The sequence below is a fragment of the Myxine glutinosa genome, chromosome 1 (assembly GCF_964187855.1).
Source record: "Myxine glutinosa chromosome 1, kmMyxGlut1.1, whole genome shotgun sequence".
NCBI lineage: Eukaryota > Metazoa > Chordata > Myxini > Myxiniformes > Myxinidae > Myxine > Myxine glutinosa.
This window is the reverse complement of record NC_136261.1, coordinates 358,915,243-358,935,338: the sequence shown is the minus strand read 5'-3', so window position 1 is coordinate 358,935,338 and position 20,096 is coordinate 358,915,243. Positions and strand designations below refer to the sequence as shown.

Below are 20,096 nucleotides of genomic sequence, written 5' to 3'. Positions count from 1 at the left end.
TTTAGTAACGCTCAGAACTGTGCCTCACTCGGTGTTACCGCAATGTTCTGTGCCACAAACGCCATGGTGCCTATCGTTAACACCTGTTAACCTTCACCCAAGACTTTACCCCCAATTTCCCCAAAAATTTACCAATTAATACTTAATTAATAAATTTTAATTAATAAAAATATTATTTTATTATTTTATACAATTTTAGATCCCGGACGAGCCCCCAATTCTGTTACGTGGTCCTCCCGGTGACTACCTGGTCTCGGTGACCCCCGGACCGTGAGAGGAACTCCGCCAGAAAGATCTATTATTTATGCTCTTTCGTAACGCATAAATCTGAATTCCAATCAATAAGAAACCCCACACCAAGGATCCGGAATAATCAATGATATATTCCCCGAGCAATCAACAACCATCCACAATCAGCAATCAATAGTACAAAGATGTAAACTCATCTATAATAACTCTAAGATGGCCATCTTATACATTCCTCACGTGAGCCCCACTCCCGACTCCCTCCATGGTCAATGTCTCTCTCAATGTCTCCGTACTCCGGTAGTTCGATCTCCGCACGTGGGCGGTTGAACAGACCCTTCTTGACTTGCTTTCACCGGGCACGTCCCATACCGGGAACAACGGCTGCAGCGCGCACCTCCTGGCCAAGCAAAGCGGGTACAGCAAAGCCGGCAAAGCAACACGCGGCTTGCCCAGCGCGCGCGGCCCAAGGTGCGACCCGTACGCGGCCTTGTAGACGGTGAGGCGAACTGTGCCAGCGGCTTGGTTCCGTGCACGAACCCATGGCGACTTGACATGTCAAAGGGTAGTTACACGTCCCGGTAACTCCTCTCGCCAGACGGGCTTTTAAACGCCGATTCTGTTACGTTGCTCAATCGATACCGCTCGCGTCCGAGCTCGGCGAGGAAGAAGAAGAATCGTCGCTTCTCCAGGACCTCGTGTCTTTTCTTCTTCCGTTTCCGGTCTCCTTTTTCCCAGAAGGGCTCCTGACCCTTTAATCACAACAACCTTTAATCGAGTCCACATTGATAAGCAAAGACCTGAATAGTAATTCACATACATTCACATAAATATGTAACACTTGCACTTGCCCCGCCCACGTCATCGGAGATGGACACAGGTTAGGGATGGCCACAGGGGGTATGGCGAACAGGGGAAATTAATCTTAATCCTCACAACTAATTAACACAGCATCACCCACCATATGATGCACATTTAAACACGACCTTAAGTTACATTTTGCCTAATTATTACATCGAAATGCCCCTACACGTCACACGGTCCATACTATTCCTATGCAATCCTTCCTTTCCTATGGTATTCTCCAACCTACCCCCATAAACAACGTAACAGTACTTTGAACATACACACAATCACCTCGAATCTTTCTAGCCTGGGTTTGAATCCCAGGTTTGAATTAGGTGGTGGACATTGAGGATTACAGGGCGAGCTACGATTAAGAAATTCCAAATTGCTGCCCTGACGACTGCTGGGAAGGCAATATCAAACCACCTTGTATAACCCTTGCCAATATCCTGCTTCGGACAGCACCAACATCCTGTATCAGAGTATGGTACATCATAATCAGAAATATATAATTAGAAGCCATTGTTTAACTGGAAACAACACTATGATGTCACATCACAGTTACGTTGGTTGCGCTATACCAGTGGTTCTTAACCTTTTTAAAGGCGCCGAACCCTAACGAAACCCACCAAACACTCGCGGAACCCCTCAAATTTGACTAAAAAATTAAGAAGAATTGCATGTTAATGCGTTTTCTGTTCTTCTTTTTCAGAGGCGATCTGGGAAATGCGTGGTTTTGTTTTGGCAAGGGCCACCCTCAAATCATTTTCACATGCAAGCCTGCTCCTTTTCTTTGTTTTAATGTCCACCAGTTTCGAAAACGCATGCTCGCAGAGATACGTTGTAACGAACGGCGTGAGGATCTCAAGGGCAATTTTAGTGATGTGAGGATACCCTTCCATTTGGCGGCACCAAAACGTTGAGAGCGTTGTTGTGCCGAACAGTTGTTGTTGAGTCTGGCTCTGCTGAAGTTCGATGAGGTCGTCGAGGTATTGGTCGTTGACATCTGCCGTTGCAACGTCGAAAGTAAACGGCTGCCGCACCCATGCTGGGTATTGCTCTTGGTCGGCGAAGTAGCCGTCGAATGACTTTCCCAGCTCATCCAAGTGAGTGGCAATCGCTTGCTTCAGCTCCCCCGGTACAGCAGTGCCTCCAACTTCAGACTCATCTTCGATCCCGCTCACGCACTCGTCCAGTAGCGAAAAGTTCGCGAAGTTGTCGTTCTCTGTTCGCCGCCTCCACAACTGTAACTTCTTTCGGAAAGCGCTCAGCTTTTCTTCAGATTCGATGACATTCACTCCACTGCCCTGCATCTGGCAATTGAGATGATTGAGTGCGTCAAAAATGTCAGCCAAGTACGCCAAGGCAAGGATGAACTCTGACTCTTGGAAGTGCGTTGCATGGCAATGCTGGTGTTCTCGCAAAAACAGGGCTAATTCCACACGCAAGGCAAAAACATGGCTCACCACCTTCCCTCGTGATAGCCACCAAACGTTAGAGTGGTAGAGAAGGACTTCGAATTCAGAGCCGATTTCATTGCACAGCTCTTTGAAGATGCGATGATTCAGAGCACGGCTTCGCACGTAATTCACAGTTTCAACGACGATTTTCAGAACGTTGGCCAGTTTTGGAGGCAGGGTTTTTGATGCCAGTGTGTGTCTGTGCAGGCCGCAGTGTGTGACGATGATGTGTGCTGCATCGGCCTTCACCAGCGCTCCAAAACCGGAGTTGCATCCCAGCATGGCTGGAGCTCCGTCCGAGCAAACTGCAGACACCATGTTCCATGAGAGGCCGTTGCTTCTGAAGAAGTCGTCCACAAGCTTCTTCACGTCAGCTGTCTTCGTCGTTGTTGAGACTGTGAGAGGCTTGCAGAACAGAAAGTCTTCCTTGATCTCGTCTCCTTTGACATAACGCACAAATAAGATGAGCTGGCTCAAATTCGAAACGTCGGTGGTCTCGTCGAGTTGAAGGTTGAATTTCGTCGGGCTCGCGACTAAATCTGCAACTACCTGGGCGAGGATGTCGTTGCTCATGTCGTCGATTCTGCATCTGATGGTGTCATTTGAGAGTGGAACGAGAGCCAACTTGTTTTCAGCAGCTTTTCCCAGCATGATGTTGGCCATCTTCAATGCGGCCGGTTTGATGAGTGTCTCGCCAACGGTGTGCGGTTTGCCCTGCTTTGCGATCAGGTACGCAACTTCATATGACCCGGTGAGGATCGGTTTGTCAATTGGAACGAAGCCGAGAGTGGGCAAGGTAGCACTTGCGTCGAATCGGACTCTCTTCAATTTGAATTCATCCAGCGTTGCGTCTTTGAACTGCCCCTCGCCGTGCAGCTTTTTGAAGTGTTCCCGTAGTTTTGCTGGGGCTAAGCTGGAGTTGCTCAACTTGACATTGCAAAGCATGCATTGAGGACGCTGACTTCCGTCCCGTTCCGTCAAACACGTGAACCCGTACCGCACGTAATCCTCCAACCACTTCCTTTTTTTGCTCGACATACTGCAAAAAGAAAAAAAAAAAGTAACAGACTGATCTTAATTGAATTCGGGCAAATAATTATATAACAAAAATTAAAAAAGGAACATGCTTAAATATAATCAGTACCCCTCTGAAAACTGAGAAATTTTAACGAAGAAAACATAAGTTATAGTTACAATGACGGGATTTATTATCTACTCAACTCTATGTCACCTCAAATCCCATTATAATATTACATAGAAAACTGCGAATTGTTAGTTTTGAATTGTGACCAAAGGAGTTATCTCACCTCCACCTAATTTTCTGAGTAATTCAATCATATTTTATAATCACCATCCACTTTTGACTTTAATATAACTCTGAACCTGCCCTGCATATCCACAAACATTTCCAACTACCTTTTCAATTAATCAGTAACTCCAAAGTAAGGCGCGACCAATGACGCACGACACACGGCAAGCTAATCGAGGCTATTCACTGGAATTTCCGAACACCTGCAAAGTCCAAAATCCAGTAAGTAAGTAAGCAAGTAAGCACCATCAACAGAATAATTAGCAAGTTGCTCATTGATTCAACTTAATATAGTCAGTGTGAAACAACTTATCTTAAACAGAGACCAGAGAAACCATGAATGGGATGGGAATACAATTACAAATAACATTTCCATTCGTTCGTAACATACATAGCAAAATAATAATAATATTAATAATAAGCGTAATTACACATGGATTCAAAATTGATACAAAACAAAAAAAACAAAAAAAACAAATTGCGATGCGTTTCGGAGGACCTCCGCCGAACCCCTGAGACTGGCTCACTGAACCCCTGGGGTTCGGTTGAACCTAGGTTAAGAATCACGGTGCTATACTGTGATCCCTAGCCCCCAGGGGGCGTCTCGCAGCATGAATCTAGCCTTATGGACAACGGTTCAATATGCCACAAGCAGAGCAAATAGCATAGCTGCAGACATATTTCAACCTTATTAAAGTTCATCAGCACAGCATAATTCTTAAAATCGTGGGTAAACAGCTGGTGTTGTATAGAGCAAGGCTACAAGTTGCAATAACACATGTGGATCGAAACAATAGGTAAGAATTTAAATTTGGGAAAAGTTCAGTTTGGAAGCTCACTGAGGCTGGCAATTGCACAATGGCAAAGGTTCCCCTCGGTTCCTGCCAAAACTAATGGGACACGTGCAATTTTATTACCCCCGCACACGCGAAGCAATTGGTTCATGTCTGTCCATCCGTCTTTAAACATCAATTTATGATTGAGGGACAACTTACTTAAATTAAATATTATATTTTGAACATGAATCTAAAAACAAACCCATCGTTTAACTGTACGTTGTCTCTGAATTCGTCCCGATCACACATTCGTCCTGAGCAAGATAATTTATTTTACTCTGTCTGCAGCCTGCCTCACAATCAAACAAAATTGAAAATCATTATAACCAGGAAAGTAACTGAATTTGAGGACGTCATAGAGGACACAAACAACAGGCACAAATAACTAATGTAACATGGTAGATGTGGTGGTGTAATAGACGCTGTGTCAACGGTGCAAAATTCCGGAATTAATTTATTTATGCGACTTTTACAATCTCTATTTTATTTAAATAGAATTATATACTTGACCACTGTAGAACACAAATTGCCTTCTAAATACATTCAAGAAGTCAAGAACCTTCAGTTTTGCAGTGCTTGGACATGTTGTTGTTGTTGTTGTTGTTGCATAGTGGGTTTGTTGATCTGGAGAAAGCATTCGATAGGGTTCCACGTGAAGTAGTGACATGGGCATTGAGGAAGTTAGGAGTGGAGGAATGGTTGATCAGAGTAGTGATGGCAATATATGAGAGAGCGCGCTCAGCTGTAAGAACGAAGGACTGGAACAGTGGTGAGTTTGAGGTGAAGGTGGGAGTGCATCAGGGGTCGCTATTAAGTCCACTACTATTTGTAGTTGTGATGGAGGTGCTGGCTCAGAACGTAAAGGAGGGTTTACCGTGGGAGTTGTTGTATGCAGATGATCTGGTATTGATTGCAGAAAGTATGGCTGGACTGAAGGAGAAGAAGAACAAGTGGAAGGAATGTATGGAGACAAAAGGTCTGAAGGTGAATATCGGAAAGACGAAGGTGATGGCAAGTGGTAAAGCATGTGGTGAAGTGGAAAGAACTGGGAAGTGGCCGTGTGCTGTGTGCAGTAAGGGTGTCGGAGTGAACTCCATTCAATGTACAATGTGCGCTGAGTGGGTTCATCAAAAATGTAGTGGTCTGAGAGGGTCATTAACCAGTGTTGCAGCTACATTCAAATGTAAGGTGTGCACTGAGGGAGCTGCAGATGGAGGAAATGTTGAGTTGGATCTTGGAGATGGCATGAAGCTGGAAGGTGTGAAAACATTTTGCTACCTAGGAGACATGCTGAATGGAGAAGGTGGATCAGACTCGGCAACGGTTGCCAGAGTGAGATGTGCATGGAAGACGTTTCGGGAACTGAGTGGCGTGCTGATGAGGAGGGGAGTGTCGTTGAAGCTGAAGGGAAAGGTGTATGCTGCAAGTGTGAGAAGTGTTATGATTTATGGGAGCGAAACATGGGTAATGAACTTAGATCAGCAACGAAGGCTGGAAAGGGTGGAAATGCGAATGGTTCGGTGGATGTGCGGAGTATCATTGAGAGAGAGGAAGACAAATGATGAATTGCGAAAGATGATGGGAATAGAGCCTGTGATTGATGCTGTGAAGAGAAACAGGTTGAGATGGTTTGGTCATGTGTTGAGGAAGGATGAAAGTGACTGGTTGAGAAGAGTGATGGAAATGAATGCAGAAGGAAGTAGAGGAGGGGGAAGACCGAGAAAGACTTGGCTAAAGGTGGTGGAAGAAGAAATGCGGTCATGGGGGTTAACAAGAGGATATGCAGAAAATATGGCCAAATGGAGAAGATTGTCATGGGGCCCGCAAGGATAACCCCCACTCTTGCAGGCAAAATGGCCTTAAAATGCCTGTTGTTGTTGTTGTTGTATACCATACCACCAGACTTGCATCATGTGATATTGTGTTTGTTGCTCCACAACACCTGTTTTGAGAATTGTTCCGCATTTATGCACCACCATGTAACACTAACACCATAGATTGACCAACCCAATGAAAAGCTTGCATGCAACCGCTCCTCGGATGTATCCCATGGAATTAAATGCTTGACGGATTGTCCCGACGATCGTCTGACACCCCGTTGACTTGCTGAACTCTTTTGCTGCATTTTATGCAGTTTTGATGCAAGACGTCACGTGTTCTGTGCAACAATCCACAGCAAAGATATTTTCCCTCTTATAGGTCGGCGGCTAACACCCATCATTAGGAAGAATCGTTCACATTGTGATACAAGCATGAAATTTGGCAGTTATATGCTCTTATGCAGTTACTCTTTAAATTCAGTCGATTCGCAAACTCGAAAATTCAACATGGCGGCCATTTCTTTCAAAATGGCCACCCAAATTTCTAAAATGTGCCATTGTGGTGGGCACGATAGCTCGCTGGCGCGATGACCATTCCGCGCACCAGGAGGGTGTCGGCCACGCCCGAGGGGTAGGCGTGGCCTCGGGATATACACGGGGCACACAGCCCCGAGCACGGCAGTGCTATAGTTTGATCCTTGGAATAAAGACGCTTTGATTACATTCGTTGTTGCTTCCTTTATTGGCAAGACAAGTCGTGCGCATAGCACCGCACTACATTGGTGACCTCCGACTAGTTCAGCCGACGCTGACCTACAGAACGCGCCATGACAAGCAGCAACGCGGTAGCGGTGAAACTCCCTGAGTTTTGGGAAGCTCAGGCGGAGATATGGTTCATGCAGGCCGAAGCCCAGTTTCAGCTTTGTGGCATAACGGCGGACGTGCCGCGCTATTTCCACGTCATCGCCGCCCTTGGGCCCGGCACAGCCGCCCAAGTCGTGTCCGTCCTGCGGAACCCACCGGCCGACCACAGGTACGAGGTGCTCAAGCGTCGCCTCATCGCCACGTTCGGCCTCACAGAGGACGAACGGGCCGACCGTCTCCTGGACCTTCCCGACCTCGGCGACACGCGACCATCGGCACGAATGGACCACATGCTGTCACTACTGGGGGACAAAGCACCGGATTTTTTATTCCGGGCGCTCTTTTTACGCCAGCTACCGGCCCAGGTACGCCTCGCGTTGGCCGGTTCCAAGTTAAAGGAACCCCGCGCGCTGGCCGTCGAGATCGACAAGTTTTTCGCGGCGTGTGACACGCGGGCGAGCTTCGGTGCGGCCGTCGCGGATCCCGGGGCTGACGCTGATGCTGATGCACCACACCTCGGGGTTCCCGAGGCTGATGCACACCGCGTGGCCGCCGCCACGCCCCGCCCACCACCACCGCGAAAACCACGGCCTCCGCCTTCGCCGCAAACCTGGTGCCATTTCCACGCCAGGTTTGGCCACAAGGCGAGGAATTGTCGCCCGCCGTGCTCGTTCGGCAAGTCGGGAAACTGCCAAGCCGGCGCTCGGTAGCGGCCCTGAGCGTCGGCCATTCCGGCAGCCTTCTTTTTATAACGGACACCTTGTCCGGGCGCCGCTTCCTATGCGACACAGGTGCACAGGTGAGCGTTATCCCTGCCTCTACGTCCGACAAGCGAACCGCGGGCCGGGGCCCCGCGTTGCTTGCAGCCAACGGAACACCCATACGCACGTTCGGGAAGCGCTGCCTCTCCCTGCGGTTCGGAGGGCAACGCTTCACGTGGACGTTCGTAACCGCCAGCGTGCCCATGGCATTGCTCAGTGCGGACTTCCTCTGTGCAAACGGGTTGTTGGTAGACGTGAAGAACAGACGCCTCGTCCAGGCCGAAACGTTCAGCTCGCTTGCTTGCGCGCTGAGCAGCTCGTTGAGCGGCTCACTGAGCGGCTCACCGGGCAGCTCGCCAAGCGGCTTGCTGAGCGGTTCGGTCCCGGCGAGGTTGGTTTGTACGCCTCCGGCAGCGGATGAGTTCACCTGCCTCCTCGCCAGTTTCCCGGCCCTCACGCGGCCCACCTTCTCGGCGGTGGCCGTGAAGCACGGTGTGGAACATCACATACCCACCGTCGGGCCACCGGTCTACGCCCGGGCCCGCCGCCTCGAACCAACGAAGCTCGCGGTGGCGAGAGCGGAGTTCGCTACGCTGGAGCGGCTGGAAATCGTGCGGCGCTCCAAGAGTGCTTGGGCGTCGCCGCTACACATCGTGCCGAAGCCTGGCGGGGGATGGCGACCGTGCGGGGACTACCGCCGCCTCAACGATGCCACCACCCCCGACCGTTACCCGGTCCTCCACATCCAGGACTTTTCCGCCCGGTTGGCGAGCATGTCCTGCTTCTCTAAGGTGGACCTCATACGCGGCTACCACCAGGTCCCCGTCAGGCCGGAGGACATCCCGAAGACGGCCGTCATTACGCCATTCGGCCTCTTTGAGTTCCTTCGGATGCCCTTCGGTTTGAAGAATGCGGCTCAGGTGTTCCAACGTCTGATGGACAGCGTCTTGCGCGACCTGCATTTCGTCTATGTCTACCTGGACGACATCCTCGTCGCCAGCGCGTCCCGTGAAGAGCACCTCCGCCATCTCTGCACGCTCTTCGAATGCCTGGGCCAGCATGGCCTGATCGTGAACCCTGCCAAGTGCCGGTTCGGCGTCGCCGAGATCGACCTTTTGGGGCACCGCGTCACCAGGCACTGGGCCATCCCCTTACCAGCAAAGGTGGAGGCGGTCAAGGGGTTTCCGTGCCCCCGCACGATCAGGGGGCTCCAGGAGTTCCTGGGCATGGTGAACTTTTACCATCGGTTCCTGCCCCGCGTCGCCCAGCTCCTGCGCCCCCTGCACGAGGCCCTCTGGGGGAAGCCGGGCAAAGGTGACGTTGTTTGGACCGAGCAGATGGACGCGGCGTTCGCGGGCGTGAAGCTCGCCTTGGTTAACGCCACCATGCTCGCGCACCCGGCGCCCGATGCACCGATCGCCCTCACCACCGACGCGTCGGACTACGCGGTGGGCACGGTGCACGAGCAATGGGTGCATGGAGCTTGGCAACCGCTGGCGTTTTTCAGCTGGCAGCTTCGCCCGCACGAACGCCGGTACAGTACCTTCGACCGCGAGTTTCTCGGGCTCCACCTGGCGGTCAGGCACTTTCGCCATCTGCTCGAGGGCCGTTCGTTCACGGCCTTCGTCGACCACAAGCCCCTGGTCTTCGCGATGGCCAAGGTCGCCGAGCCGCGGTCGGCCCGGCAGCAGCGTCACCTCTCGGCCGTGTCCGAGTACACAACGGACATCCGGCACGTCGCGGGGAAGGACAACCCGGTGGCGGATTACCTTTCCCGATCCGTCGCCCACGCGGTCCACCTCGGCATCGACTATGCCCGGATGGCGGCGGACCAGACCACCGACCCCGACGTCCAGGCCTTGCGGACCGCCGTCATTGGCCTCCGCGTCACTGAGGTGCCGTTCGACGGCGTAGGCACGGCCCTCTTGTGCGACGTCTCCCTCGGGCGGCCTCACCCCATCGTGCCCACGCGCTGGCAGCGCCGGGTTTTTGACGCCATCCACGGCCTGTCCCACCCGGGCACGAAGGCCTCCCAGAGGCTGGTCGCCGACAAGTTCGTCTGGCATGGCCTCCGGAAGGTCGTCCGCGATTGGACCAGGACGTGCCTCGCGTGCCAGCGCGCGAAGGTGCACTGCCACACCCAGGCCCCGTTGGCCCCATTTACGGTGCCCGAATGTCGGTTCGACCACGTTCACGTGGACTTGGTGGGACCTCTGCCCCCCTCGCGGGGTTTCACCCACGTCCTCACCATGGTGGACCGCACCACCCGGTGGCCGGAGGCCGTGCCTTTGGCGGCGACGACGGCGGCTGGGTCGACAGGCTCCCCTGGGTCCTGCTGGGCCTCCGGACGGCGCCCAAGGACGACCTGCGCACGTCCGCGGCGGAGTTGGTCTACGGACAACCGCTGCGGGTGCCGGGCGAGTTCCTCCCCGACTCCACGGCACCATGGTCCGCGGCGCAGCAGCGCCCCGCGCTGCAGGAGACCGCCCAGAGATTCGCCCCGGTGCCGACGGCACACCACAGGCGCCCGCCAACGCACATCGCCCCGGAGCTTCGCACGGCGGAGTACGTGTTCGTCCGACACGACACCCACCGGACACCGCTGCGGCCCCCGTACGACGGGCCCTTCCGCGTGCTGGAGACCGGGGCGAAGCACTTCACCCTGGACATCGGCGGTACTCCTGACCGCGTTTCTGTGGACCGCCTCAAACCGGCCCACCTTGACGTGGACCACCCCCCGCCAGTGGCTCAGCCCCCGCGTCGGGGCCGCCCCCCGGCGGGCGGACCCCCGGCACCGCCCAACCCCGCCGGCACGCCGCCCCCGGGCCCCACACCCATCCCAGGGACAGCCGGTGGCATCCCGGCATCCCAGACGCCGCCAGCCGCCAGAGGGCGCTTCGGCCGGGTCATCCGTTTGCCCCGCAAACTGACCCTTCAGGTGCACGGGAATTCTGGGGGGGGGGGGGGGGGGCGCGTGTGGCGGGCACGATGGCTCGCTGGCGCGATGACATCATTCCGCGCACCAGGAGGGTGTCGGCCACGTCCGAGGGGTAGGCGTGGCCTCGGGATATACACGGGGCACACAGCCCCGAGCACGGCAGTGCTTTAGTTTGATCCTTGGAATAAAGACGCTTTGAGTTTGATTACATTCGTTGTTGCTTCCTTTATTGGCAAGACAAGTCGTGCGCATAGCACCGCACTACACCATAAACGTTTTAATAGACTATCAATACAAAATCAGAGAACTACATATATATCTGATGTCGTTAATATTTTCAATTTATCTTAAAATGGACACCATGTTGAATTTGGAGTTGGCTAAACGACTGGATTTAAAGAGTATCTACATAAGAACATCATTGCCAGGTTGCGTGCTTGTATCCCAATGTGAACGGTTTTCTTGTGGTTAACCGCCGAGCTATATTGACGTAATTTTCAATGGTAAGGATTCTTGAAGATTTACACTCCGTAATGTCGTTCTCGCATGTTTCTCTTTAACATTATTCTTCACGGGAACTCCAAAAATTCCTTCCTTTGGGATCTTGACGGGCTGAATCTCAACAATGAGAACATTCGCTATAATTTGTGGATACGGCGCAGGCATGATCTAAGTTCTAAGGTATAAACAGTCAAATCGAAATCTGCGCATTCTGCGGGAAAATTAACATATTACGTTTAATTTGCGTATGACGTCACGACGTTCGGAACGAGGCAACCCATGAGGTAATCGACTGAGCGGGGGTTTTTTTTTTAAATGGTGTAAAGGTCACAGAACAGCGGATGAATAAATGGAGGAAGGTGAAACAAGACCACGAGTTTGAAACACGTTACAGGTAAACCTTAATGGCGGTTCCCGGAAGGTTAAATGTACGAGATACGAAGCAACCGACGGCGCACGTCTCCTCAAAACACACCGCTCACACAAGAGCTTCAACACAGGAATAGGTCACTGGTCACGGTCCATCAAATCCTGCGAAATGGTTGCCAAATGAAGGTTGTTCATCTGTACTCTGTCTTTTTTAAATGCTGAACGTCAAGCAAGGAAGCAGCACGTACCATTTTTAAAGTATTTGATATGCCCCGGCTGGGGTTCGCCCTCTGACCTCAGAGCCGCTCTAACCATTCCACTCAGTCAGTCAGTGGTGGCAAATGTTGTTGTTCATTAAAAAAAAAATCCTCGTGAAATATTATTTACTTGTTAGAACGTTTATAGGTTTGAATCGTGCTGTGTCATTGTCACGAATTGGTGGTAATTAATAAACCAATTACGTACAAATTGATATGAAAAACAACTTATAAAGGGACCATCCTGACTTAATGAGAACGCTCGTATACACCATGACTCATGAGTGGAGTTGTTACCTGGACTAGGCAGGTACGCGCACACGTGACACGAACAATGTTGATCTTTTGCCTTTAATATTATACACCTCTTCCGAATCTCAGACACAACCCGTTTTTTTTCCAACCTCTCCCTTCCTTCCCGTCTCTGCCCCATCCCTTCCTTCCCTCCCCTTGTGATCACCACTTTCCCATCCCCTTCTGCCTCCCCACCCTTTTGGCCTCCCGGCTCCCCTGCCCACTAACTCACACTCTTCCCCTATCCCTCCCCATCCGACACTCCTCCCCACCCCTTTTTCCTCTTTCCCCGGCACCTACCCCTACCCTTTCCCCCATTTTCCCCTGCCCTGCCCCTCCTCTCATCTCCCTTCCCCTTTCAAGCTCCTTCTCTCCCCTTTCCCCCTCTCTCCATTTTACCCCCTCCCCATTTCCTCTCTCCCCCGCCCTCCTTTAACCTCCTCCCAGCCTCTCCTTTTTCCCCACGCCACCTCTCCCCTCTCCCCTTCCCTCCCTTGCTTCTCTCCCCTTTCCTCACTCGCCTCACATTTTCACCACCTCCTCCCCTCCTCCCTTTCCCTCCTCTCATCTCTTCCCCCACTTCTGCCGTCTCCACCCCTAACACCTCCTCTTCCCTCCGCTCATCTCCTCGCCCCTCTTCCCCCGTTCCACCCCTAACCTCTTCCCCTCTTCCCCTCTCCCCCTCATCCCACCCCTCTCCCCCCTCATCCTACACCCTCTCCCTCCCCTCCTCACACGACTCCACCCTCTCCCCTCTCCCCCTCCACCCCTGCCACTCCATCCCTCCTCCTCTACCCCCTCCACCTTCTCCTCCCCTCTCACCGCCTCTTCCTCATCTCATCCCCTCTCTTCCTCTCCCCTCACCTCTCTCCCCTTCAACCCGCCCCTCCCTTTATCTCCCTCTCTGTCCCCTCCATCTCCCCCTCTGTCCCCTCCATCTCCCCCTCTGTCCCCTCCATCTCCCCCTCTGTCCCCTCCATCTCCCCCTCTGTCCCCTCCATCTCCTCCTCTGTCCCCTCCATCTCCTCCTCTGTCCCCTCCATCTCCTCCTCTGTCCCCTCCATCTCCCCCTCTGTCCCCTCCATCGCCCCCTTCCATCTCCCCCTCTGTCCCCTCCATCTCCCCCTCTGTCCCCTCCATCTCCCCCTCTGTCCCCTCCATCTCCCCCTCTGTCCCCTCCATCTCCCCCCTCTGTCCCCTCCATCTCCCCCTCTGCCCCCTCCATCTCCCCCTCTGTCCCCTCCATCTCTCCCTCTGTCCCCTCCATCTCCCCCTCTGTCCCCTCCATCTCCCCCTCTGTCCCCTCCATCTCCCCCTCTGTCCCCTCCATCTCCCCCTCTGTCCCCTCCATCTCCCCCTCTGTCCTCTCCATCTCCCCCTCTGTTCCCTCCATCTCCCCCTCTGTCCCCTCCATCTCCCCCTTCCATCTCCCCATCTGTCCCCTCCATCTCCCCCACTCCCCGCATCCATCTCCCCCACTCCCCGCATCCAACTCTCCCACTCCCCGCATCCATCTCCCCCACTCCCCGCATCCATCTCCCCCACTCCCCGCATCCATCTCCCCCACTCCCCGCATCCATCTCCCCCACTCCCCGCATCCATCTCCCCCACTCCCCGCATCCATCTCCCCCACTCCCCGCATCCATCTCCCCCACTCCCCGCATCCATCTCCCCCACTCCCCGCATCCATCTCCCCCACTCCCCGCATCCATCTCCCCCACTCCCCGCATCCATCTCCCCCACTCCCCGCATCCATCTCCCCCACTCCCCGCATCCATCTCCCCCACTCCCCGCATCCATCTCCCCCACTCCCCGCATCCATCTCCCCCACTCCCCGCATCCATCTCCCCCACTCCCCGCATCCATCCCCCCACTCCCCGCATCCATCTCCCCCACTCCCCGCATCCATCTCCCCCACTCCCCGCATCCATCTCCCCCACTCCCCGCATCCATCTCCCCCACTCCCCGCATCCATCTCCCCCACTCCCCGCATCCATCTCCCCCACTCCCCGCATCCATCTCCCCCACTCCCCGCATCCATCTCCCCCACTCCCCGCATCCATCTCCCCCACTCCCCGCATCCATCTCCCCCACTCCCCGCATCCATCTCCCCCACTCCCCGCATCCATCTCCCCCACTCCCCGCATCCATCTCCCCCACTCCCCGCATCCATCTCCCCCACTCCCCGCATCCATCTCCCCCACTCCCCGCATCCATCTCCCCCACTCCCCGAATCCATCTCCCCCACTCCCCGCATCCATCTCCCCCACTCCCCGAATCCATCTCCCCCACTCCCCGAATCCATCTCCCCCACTCCCCGAATCCATCTCCCCCACTCCCCGAATCCATCTCCCCCACTCCCCGAATCCATCTCCCCCACTCCCCGCATCCATCTCCCCCACTCCCCGAATCCATCTCCCCCACTCCCCGAATCCATCTCCCCCACTCCCCGCATCCATCTCCCCCACTCCCCGAATCCATCTCCCCCACTCCCCGAATCCATCACCTCCCCGTCGTCCCTCTCCACCATCTCCTCCCCTGCCATTCTCCTCCCCTTTGAACCTCTCCACGAACCTCCACCCATTCCGCGAAATACTGTCACGTGACGTCCGCATCATGGAAGCTGGCGCTCCGGGCCGATCTCGCGCCGTGCTGAGCCCGGTGCCGGTGGTGCGCGCATCACACGCGGCACACGCACAGGTGAAAAACGGCGCGAGATAAAATGTGTGGACACCGTCAGGATTCTGAGTCCATCTCCGAGTGAGGATCGCTCCATCTGTGTGTCCGCGCGCGGCGCCGTCCGAGGGCTGTATGTCCACGCGTAGCTCCGTCCGGGTGGTTGTCTGTCACTGCTCGGCCTCGTCCGGGTTACTGACAGAGGGAATGTCGCTCTATATGGCTCCGTCCAACTCCATGTTACTGACAGACAGATTGTCGCTCTTTGGCTCCGTTCGTGTTACTGACTGAGGGACTGTCGCTCCGCAGCCTCTGTGTTACTGACTGAGACACTCGCTCTGCAGACCCCTCTGTGTTAGACTGAGGGACTGTCGCTCCGCAGCCTCCTCTGTGTTACTGACTGAGAGACTGTCGCCCCGCATCCCCTCTGTTATTCACTGAGGGACTGTCGCTCTTTAGTTCCGTTCGTGTTACTCACTGAGAGACTGTCGCTCCGCAGCCTCCTCTGTGTTACTGACTGAGCGACTGTCGCTCCGCAGCCCCGTCTGTGTTACTGACTGAGACTGTCGCTCCGCAGCCCTCTCTGTGTTACTGACTGAGGGACTGTCACTCCACGGCCCCGTCGGTGTTACTGAGTGTCGCTCCGCGGCTCTGTCCAGGTGGTTTTCCGTCACCATGAGGCCCCGTCCATGTTATTGACTGAGGGACTGTCGCTCCGTGACCCCGTCCATGTTACTCACTGAGTGACTGTCGCTCCGTGGCCCTGTCTCGGTGGCTGGCTGTCACTCCGTGGCCCCGTCCGGTCACTGTCTGTCACTCCGTGGCCCTGTCTCGGTTACTGTCTGTCACTCCGTGGCCCCGTCCAGGTTACTGCCTGTCGCTCCATGGCCCCGTCTGGGTTACTGTGTGTTGCTCCGTGGCCCCGTCCGGGTTACTGTCTGTCGCTCTGCTGCCCTGTTTGGGTGGCTGTCTGTCGCTCCATGGCCCAGTCCGGGTGACTGGCTGTCGCTCCATGGCTTCGTCCAGGTTACTGTCTATCGCTCCATGGCCCAGTCCGGGTGGCTGTCTGTCGCTCCATGGCCCAGTCCGGGTGGCTGTCTGTCGCTCCATGGCCCAGTCCGGGTGGCTGTCTGTCGCTCCATGGCCCAGTCCGGGTGGCTGTCTGTCGCTCCATGGCCCAGTCCGGGTGGCTGTCTGTCGCTCCATGGCCCAGTCCTGGTGGCTGTCTGTCGCTCCATGGCCCCGTCCACATGGCTGGCTGTCGCTCCATGGCCCCGTCCGGGTTACTGTGTGTCACTCCGCGGCCCCGTCCGGGTCATTGTCGCTCCGCGACCCTGTCCGGGTTATTGTCTGCCTCTCCGTATCCCCATCTGGGGTCACTGTCTGTCGCTCCATGGCCTCGTCTGGGTAGTTCTTGTCTGCGGCCCAGTCTGGATGGCAGTCTGTCGCTCCATGGCTCGTCCCACTGTCTGTCTTTGCACGGTCTCCTTTGCCGGTGGCTGTCTGTCTCCGCGCAGCCTTTTCATAGTCCCGGACCGTGACAGGGGTGCATCCTCCCAGACAGGCACAGGGGTGTCCCGGACAGGGGTGCATCTCGATGTCCATGCACCCCTGTCCGGGTCGTCTGGACCCGGCGTCGGCGAACACTGTGCGTGTTCGAGGTTTCTGGAATCCGCGATCGATCGATCACTTGGAATTCCTACTTTGATCATGTTCTTTTGCTGATGCTTCTTTCCGACGGATTTGTGAAATGACTTGTTCCACAGTCAGTTTATCCTGCTTCATTCAAACTAAACACAAAATGTTTCTACAATTGAAGCACCATTGTGTCATGTGGTGAACTATTGTTATAGTTGTATTATATTGTATTTGACCCACTCCCAAAAAGTGATGACCTTAAGTGTGTATCCTTCCATGATTGTTCATATTTTGGTTGTTTCAGGTTTGGACATTTAATTTAAAGTTGACCCACTCAGGCTTGTCCGCTCCTTGCCGTGGTGATTGTCTAGCTTGTCCATAGCTCTTTGACCGTTCAACCTTCCATGGTAAGGTCATCGATTTTGGAGAGTGCTAATTGGCACGTGCACAGGTAGGCAGGTGTTGCTTGATCCACACGTGCCCGTACTCTACGATGAAGCCCCTTGATTGGGATGTAAGCTTCAGTCAGATGGTCCTTTTCCATGCTTTCAGGTGTGCCCAGCCCAGCAGTCAGATGGTCCTTTTCCATGCTTTCAGGTGTGTTTACCACTTTCACTGAGGTGTGTGCATGGATGTTTTCTCATTGTGGCTTCACCAGAATGGAATGTCATGGAATGTCAAGGAATGTGTGTTGGCAATGCAAAATGGGTTCGAGCAAGACGATGTAATCCTGGATGAAAGAGGTTGAGTTGATCATTCACCTGTCTCCCATTTACCTGTCTCCTATATTAACCTATTTCCCACTTTGGGTTTGCCTTTCTGTCTATGAAACACCTCTGCTTCCCTTTTGATTGGATTATACTCGCTGGACAGTGTCGCAGCCATCTGCCCGATTGGTATGTACATGTGACTTTGTCTGCAGAACATATGACGTACAGCTTGTGTTGAGATTATTGTTTTGTCCGTCCATTCGGTCGTTCGTCTTTCACACGGATCATCCCTCCTGATCCTGATCCCGCACCTGTGGACATTGTGGCTTAAAGCGACAACGCTCCGTCCTGGCCCTTCGGACGACCTACCGACCAGACGACCAAAATGCACTTGGACAGTCACAAGTTTCAGAAGCTTGTTTTTTGAAGAAACCATTTGTTGTTTTGGTTTCCTCCTCACTGCATGCTGGGCACAGACATGCCTGTGTGTCTGGTATTTGCTCATTCTGAAGAAGGGTGGGGATGTTCTTATATATAAATAATGGAGATAGATAACGACTTGAGAATGGAATGAAGCCAGGTTAAAGTAAGAAAAGACCACTTGTCTTCCATCCTCTTACTCATGCTCTTCTTCACTCCTCCTCTTAGTGGTCATTTCCATGGTTGGTTAATTGACACACCCTTATGAAGCTTGCTTGTAATGTTATCGATTCGCCTTGGATATTATTAGAGAAATGCTGAATTTGACGTGCTTCGTTGCCAGGGTGAATTGTAAACATGTGTATTACCTGTTCAAGTATTTGTGTTGGAACCTGATTACGAAAACACGCACAAACCCAATTGGCTTCAAGGCAGGTTTTGTGGTTGTTGGCTTTGCCACCAAAGGTGGACGGAGGTTTTCACCGGGCTGTCTGGCTGTTAAGGGCAATCCATTTTCTCCTCCATAGCCTCAGCCGAGTTGGAAACTCGTTGTTGGGGCTTGATTAATCAATCAATTAATTAAATATCAATGTTGTGTCTGAAGTTGATCTGTGTCTTGAGTTGAGTTGAGCTGTCTGAAGTCTCCACCAAATCCCGCACTATTTTCTGAGCTTCGAAGCAAAGGAATAAAACCTCCACAGGATGTCCGAACACAAAGAACAATTGGCCATTGGATAGTCGAAGAGAGACTTCCGCTTTATGTTCCCCTGATGGCCCACTTGTGGCTTTGTTCGAAAACAGTTTCCACTTCAGGCTGATGTGACATTGAGGAGATCTGGCCGAATCGATGCGTCGATTCCGGTAAAGCCCCTGCGGCTCCTTGCGGGATGTGGCGGAAGCAGCAGATGGCAGCTGAGCCGAGCTCAGCATGTGCATGGTCTGAAGATTGGAGCCAGGGGACAAAGGCTGGCGGAGCGCAAGGTACGATTTATAGGTTACACGGTGTGTCAGCAGGGTCAGTCCGGACAGTCGTGTGGTGGAAAAGGTCCTTCCTGGAAGGCCTGATGCTTTTTTTCAAAGAGATATTGATGCTGAAGTTTATTTAGTTTTTTTTTGTTTTTTTTGTTGAACGCTTTCCTTCCCAATTAATGAATTTCCATTTTCTAGAGTGTTTAGCAGCGTGCAGGTATGGCATTCCCATCTGGGCTCTTCCCTCGTGATGCTGTGATCCTGGGTTCAAATCCTATGTACTGTGTTGAAATCCGCATGGATTTGTGACGTATTATTATCTACATACAAACTGTACGTTCAGATGAGCACGGTGATGTAATGGTCGTGGGTTGGAATTTGTGGGGGGGTGTTTGGGCGGTGTTCACATGACGTGCCAGTGAGCTGTCATTTTCTATGATTGGAGGGATGAGTCGGATTATAGGAACACAGATACTCGAAACACAAAGAGGCTTTATGGGTCAGCCGTAGCATTCCGACCTCGTTTTGAGTTCCTTATAAAGAGGTATAAACCACCGATAGAGGCCATTTTTCCCCACAGAGTGGGGGTTGGCCTTTTTCGGGCACCATGTTCTCCTTTTTTGAAGCAATGTTTTACGGCCGAATGCTCTTCCTGCCGCCAACCCTGTTAGTCACCTCTTGCGACACACAGGGAATTACCAGTGAACTGGTACTCAATTTGCCGACCTCGGAAGGATGACAGGCTGAGTCAACCCGCCTGGTGTTAATTCAGCGATCAACCGGGATTCAAATCCAGGATCCCAAGCCGGCACCTTATCCGCTAAGCCAACACCAGGCTTCCTTATAAAGAGGTATATCCCAAAATAATAAAATTGCTTGTTTATTTATATTTGCTTGAAATGTTGATACAATCTATCCCTTGAATGTGTTTAGATGCTTCGCACTGGACCGGCGTACGTTGGCATTTTGTTTTTTTTAATATCCATATTAATTTTTGCCCCACAGTGCAAATTATGGGTCCGGACGGAATGGGTGGGTGTCCGCCAGGTTGTATCTCCGTGAGTCAATTCCGCCGTTTCATTGTCCATGCGAAGGCGTTATTCCGGCCGCGTGAGGACCGCTAGCTGTGATATTCAATGCATGTCCTCGTTTCCCGTTGGGGTTCCACGGACAGTATCCCAT

The 20,096-nt window shown here is 53.2% G+C and overlaps 1 protein-coding gene across 4 annotated transcripts in view; it reads left to right on the top strand.

Annotated features, from left to right (window-relative positions):
* Window positions 1-14,916: 14,916 nt before the first annotated feature.
* Window positions 14,917-20,096, top strand: part of LOC137414052 (cortactin-binding protein 2) — an 81,654-nt gene continuing 76,474 nt past the window's right edge. The window contains exon 1 of one of the 4 annotated variants that reach the window (XM_068099516.2): window positions 14,917-15,201. In XM_068099516.2, the coding sequence (XP_067955617.2) occupies window positions 15,118-15,201 (84 nt within the window). In that variant the 5' untranslated portion in view covers window positions 14,917-15,117. Of the gene's footprint in view, window positions 15,262-17,156; window positions 17,223-18,401; window positions 18,927-20,096 lie in introns of those variants that run through there. The other 3 variants (XM_068099539.2, XM_078769967.1, XM_068099531.2) reach the window with 3 other exon arrangements.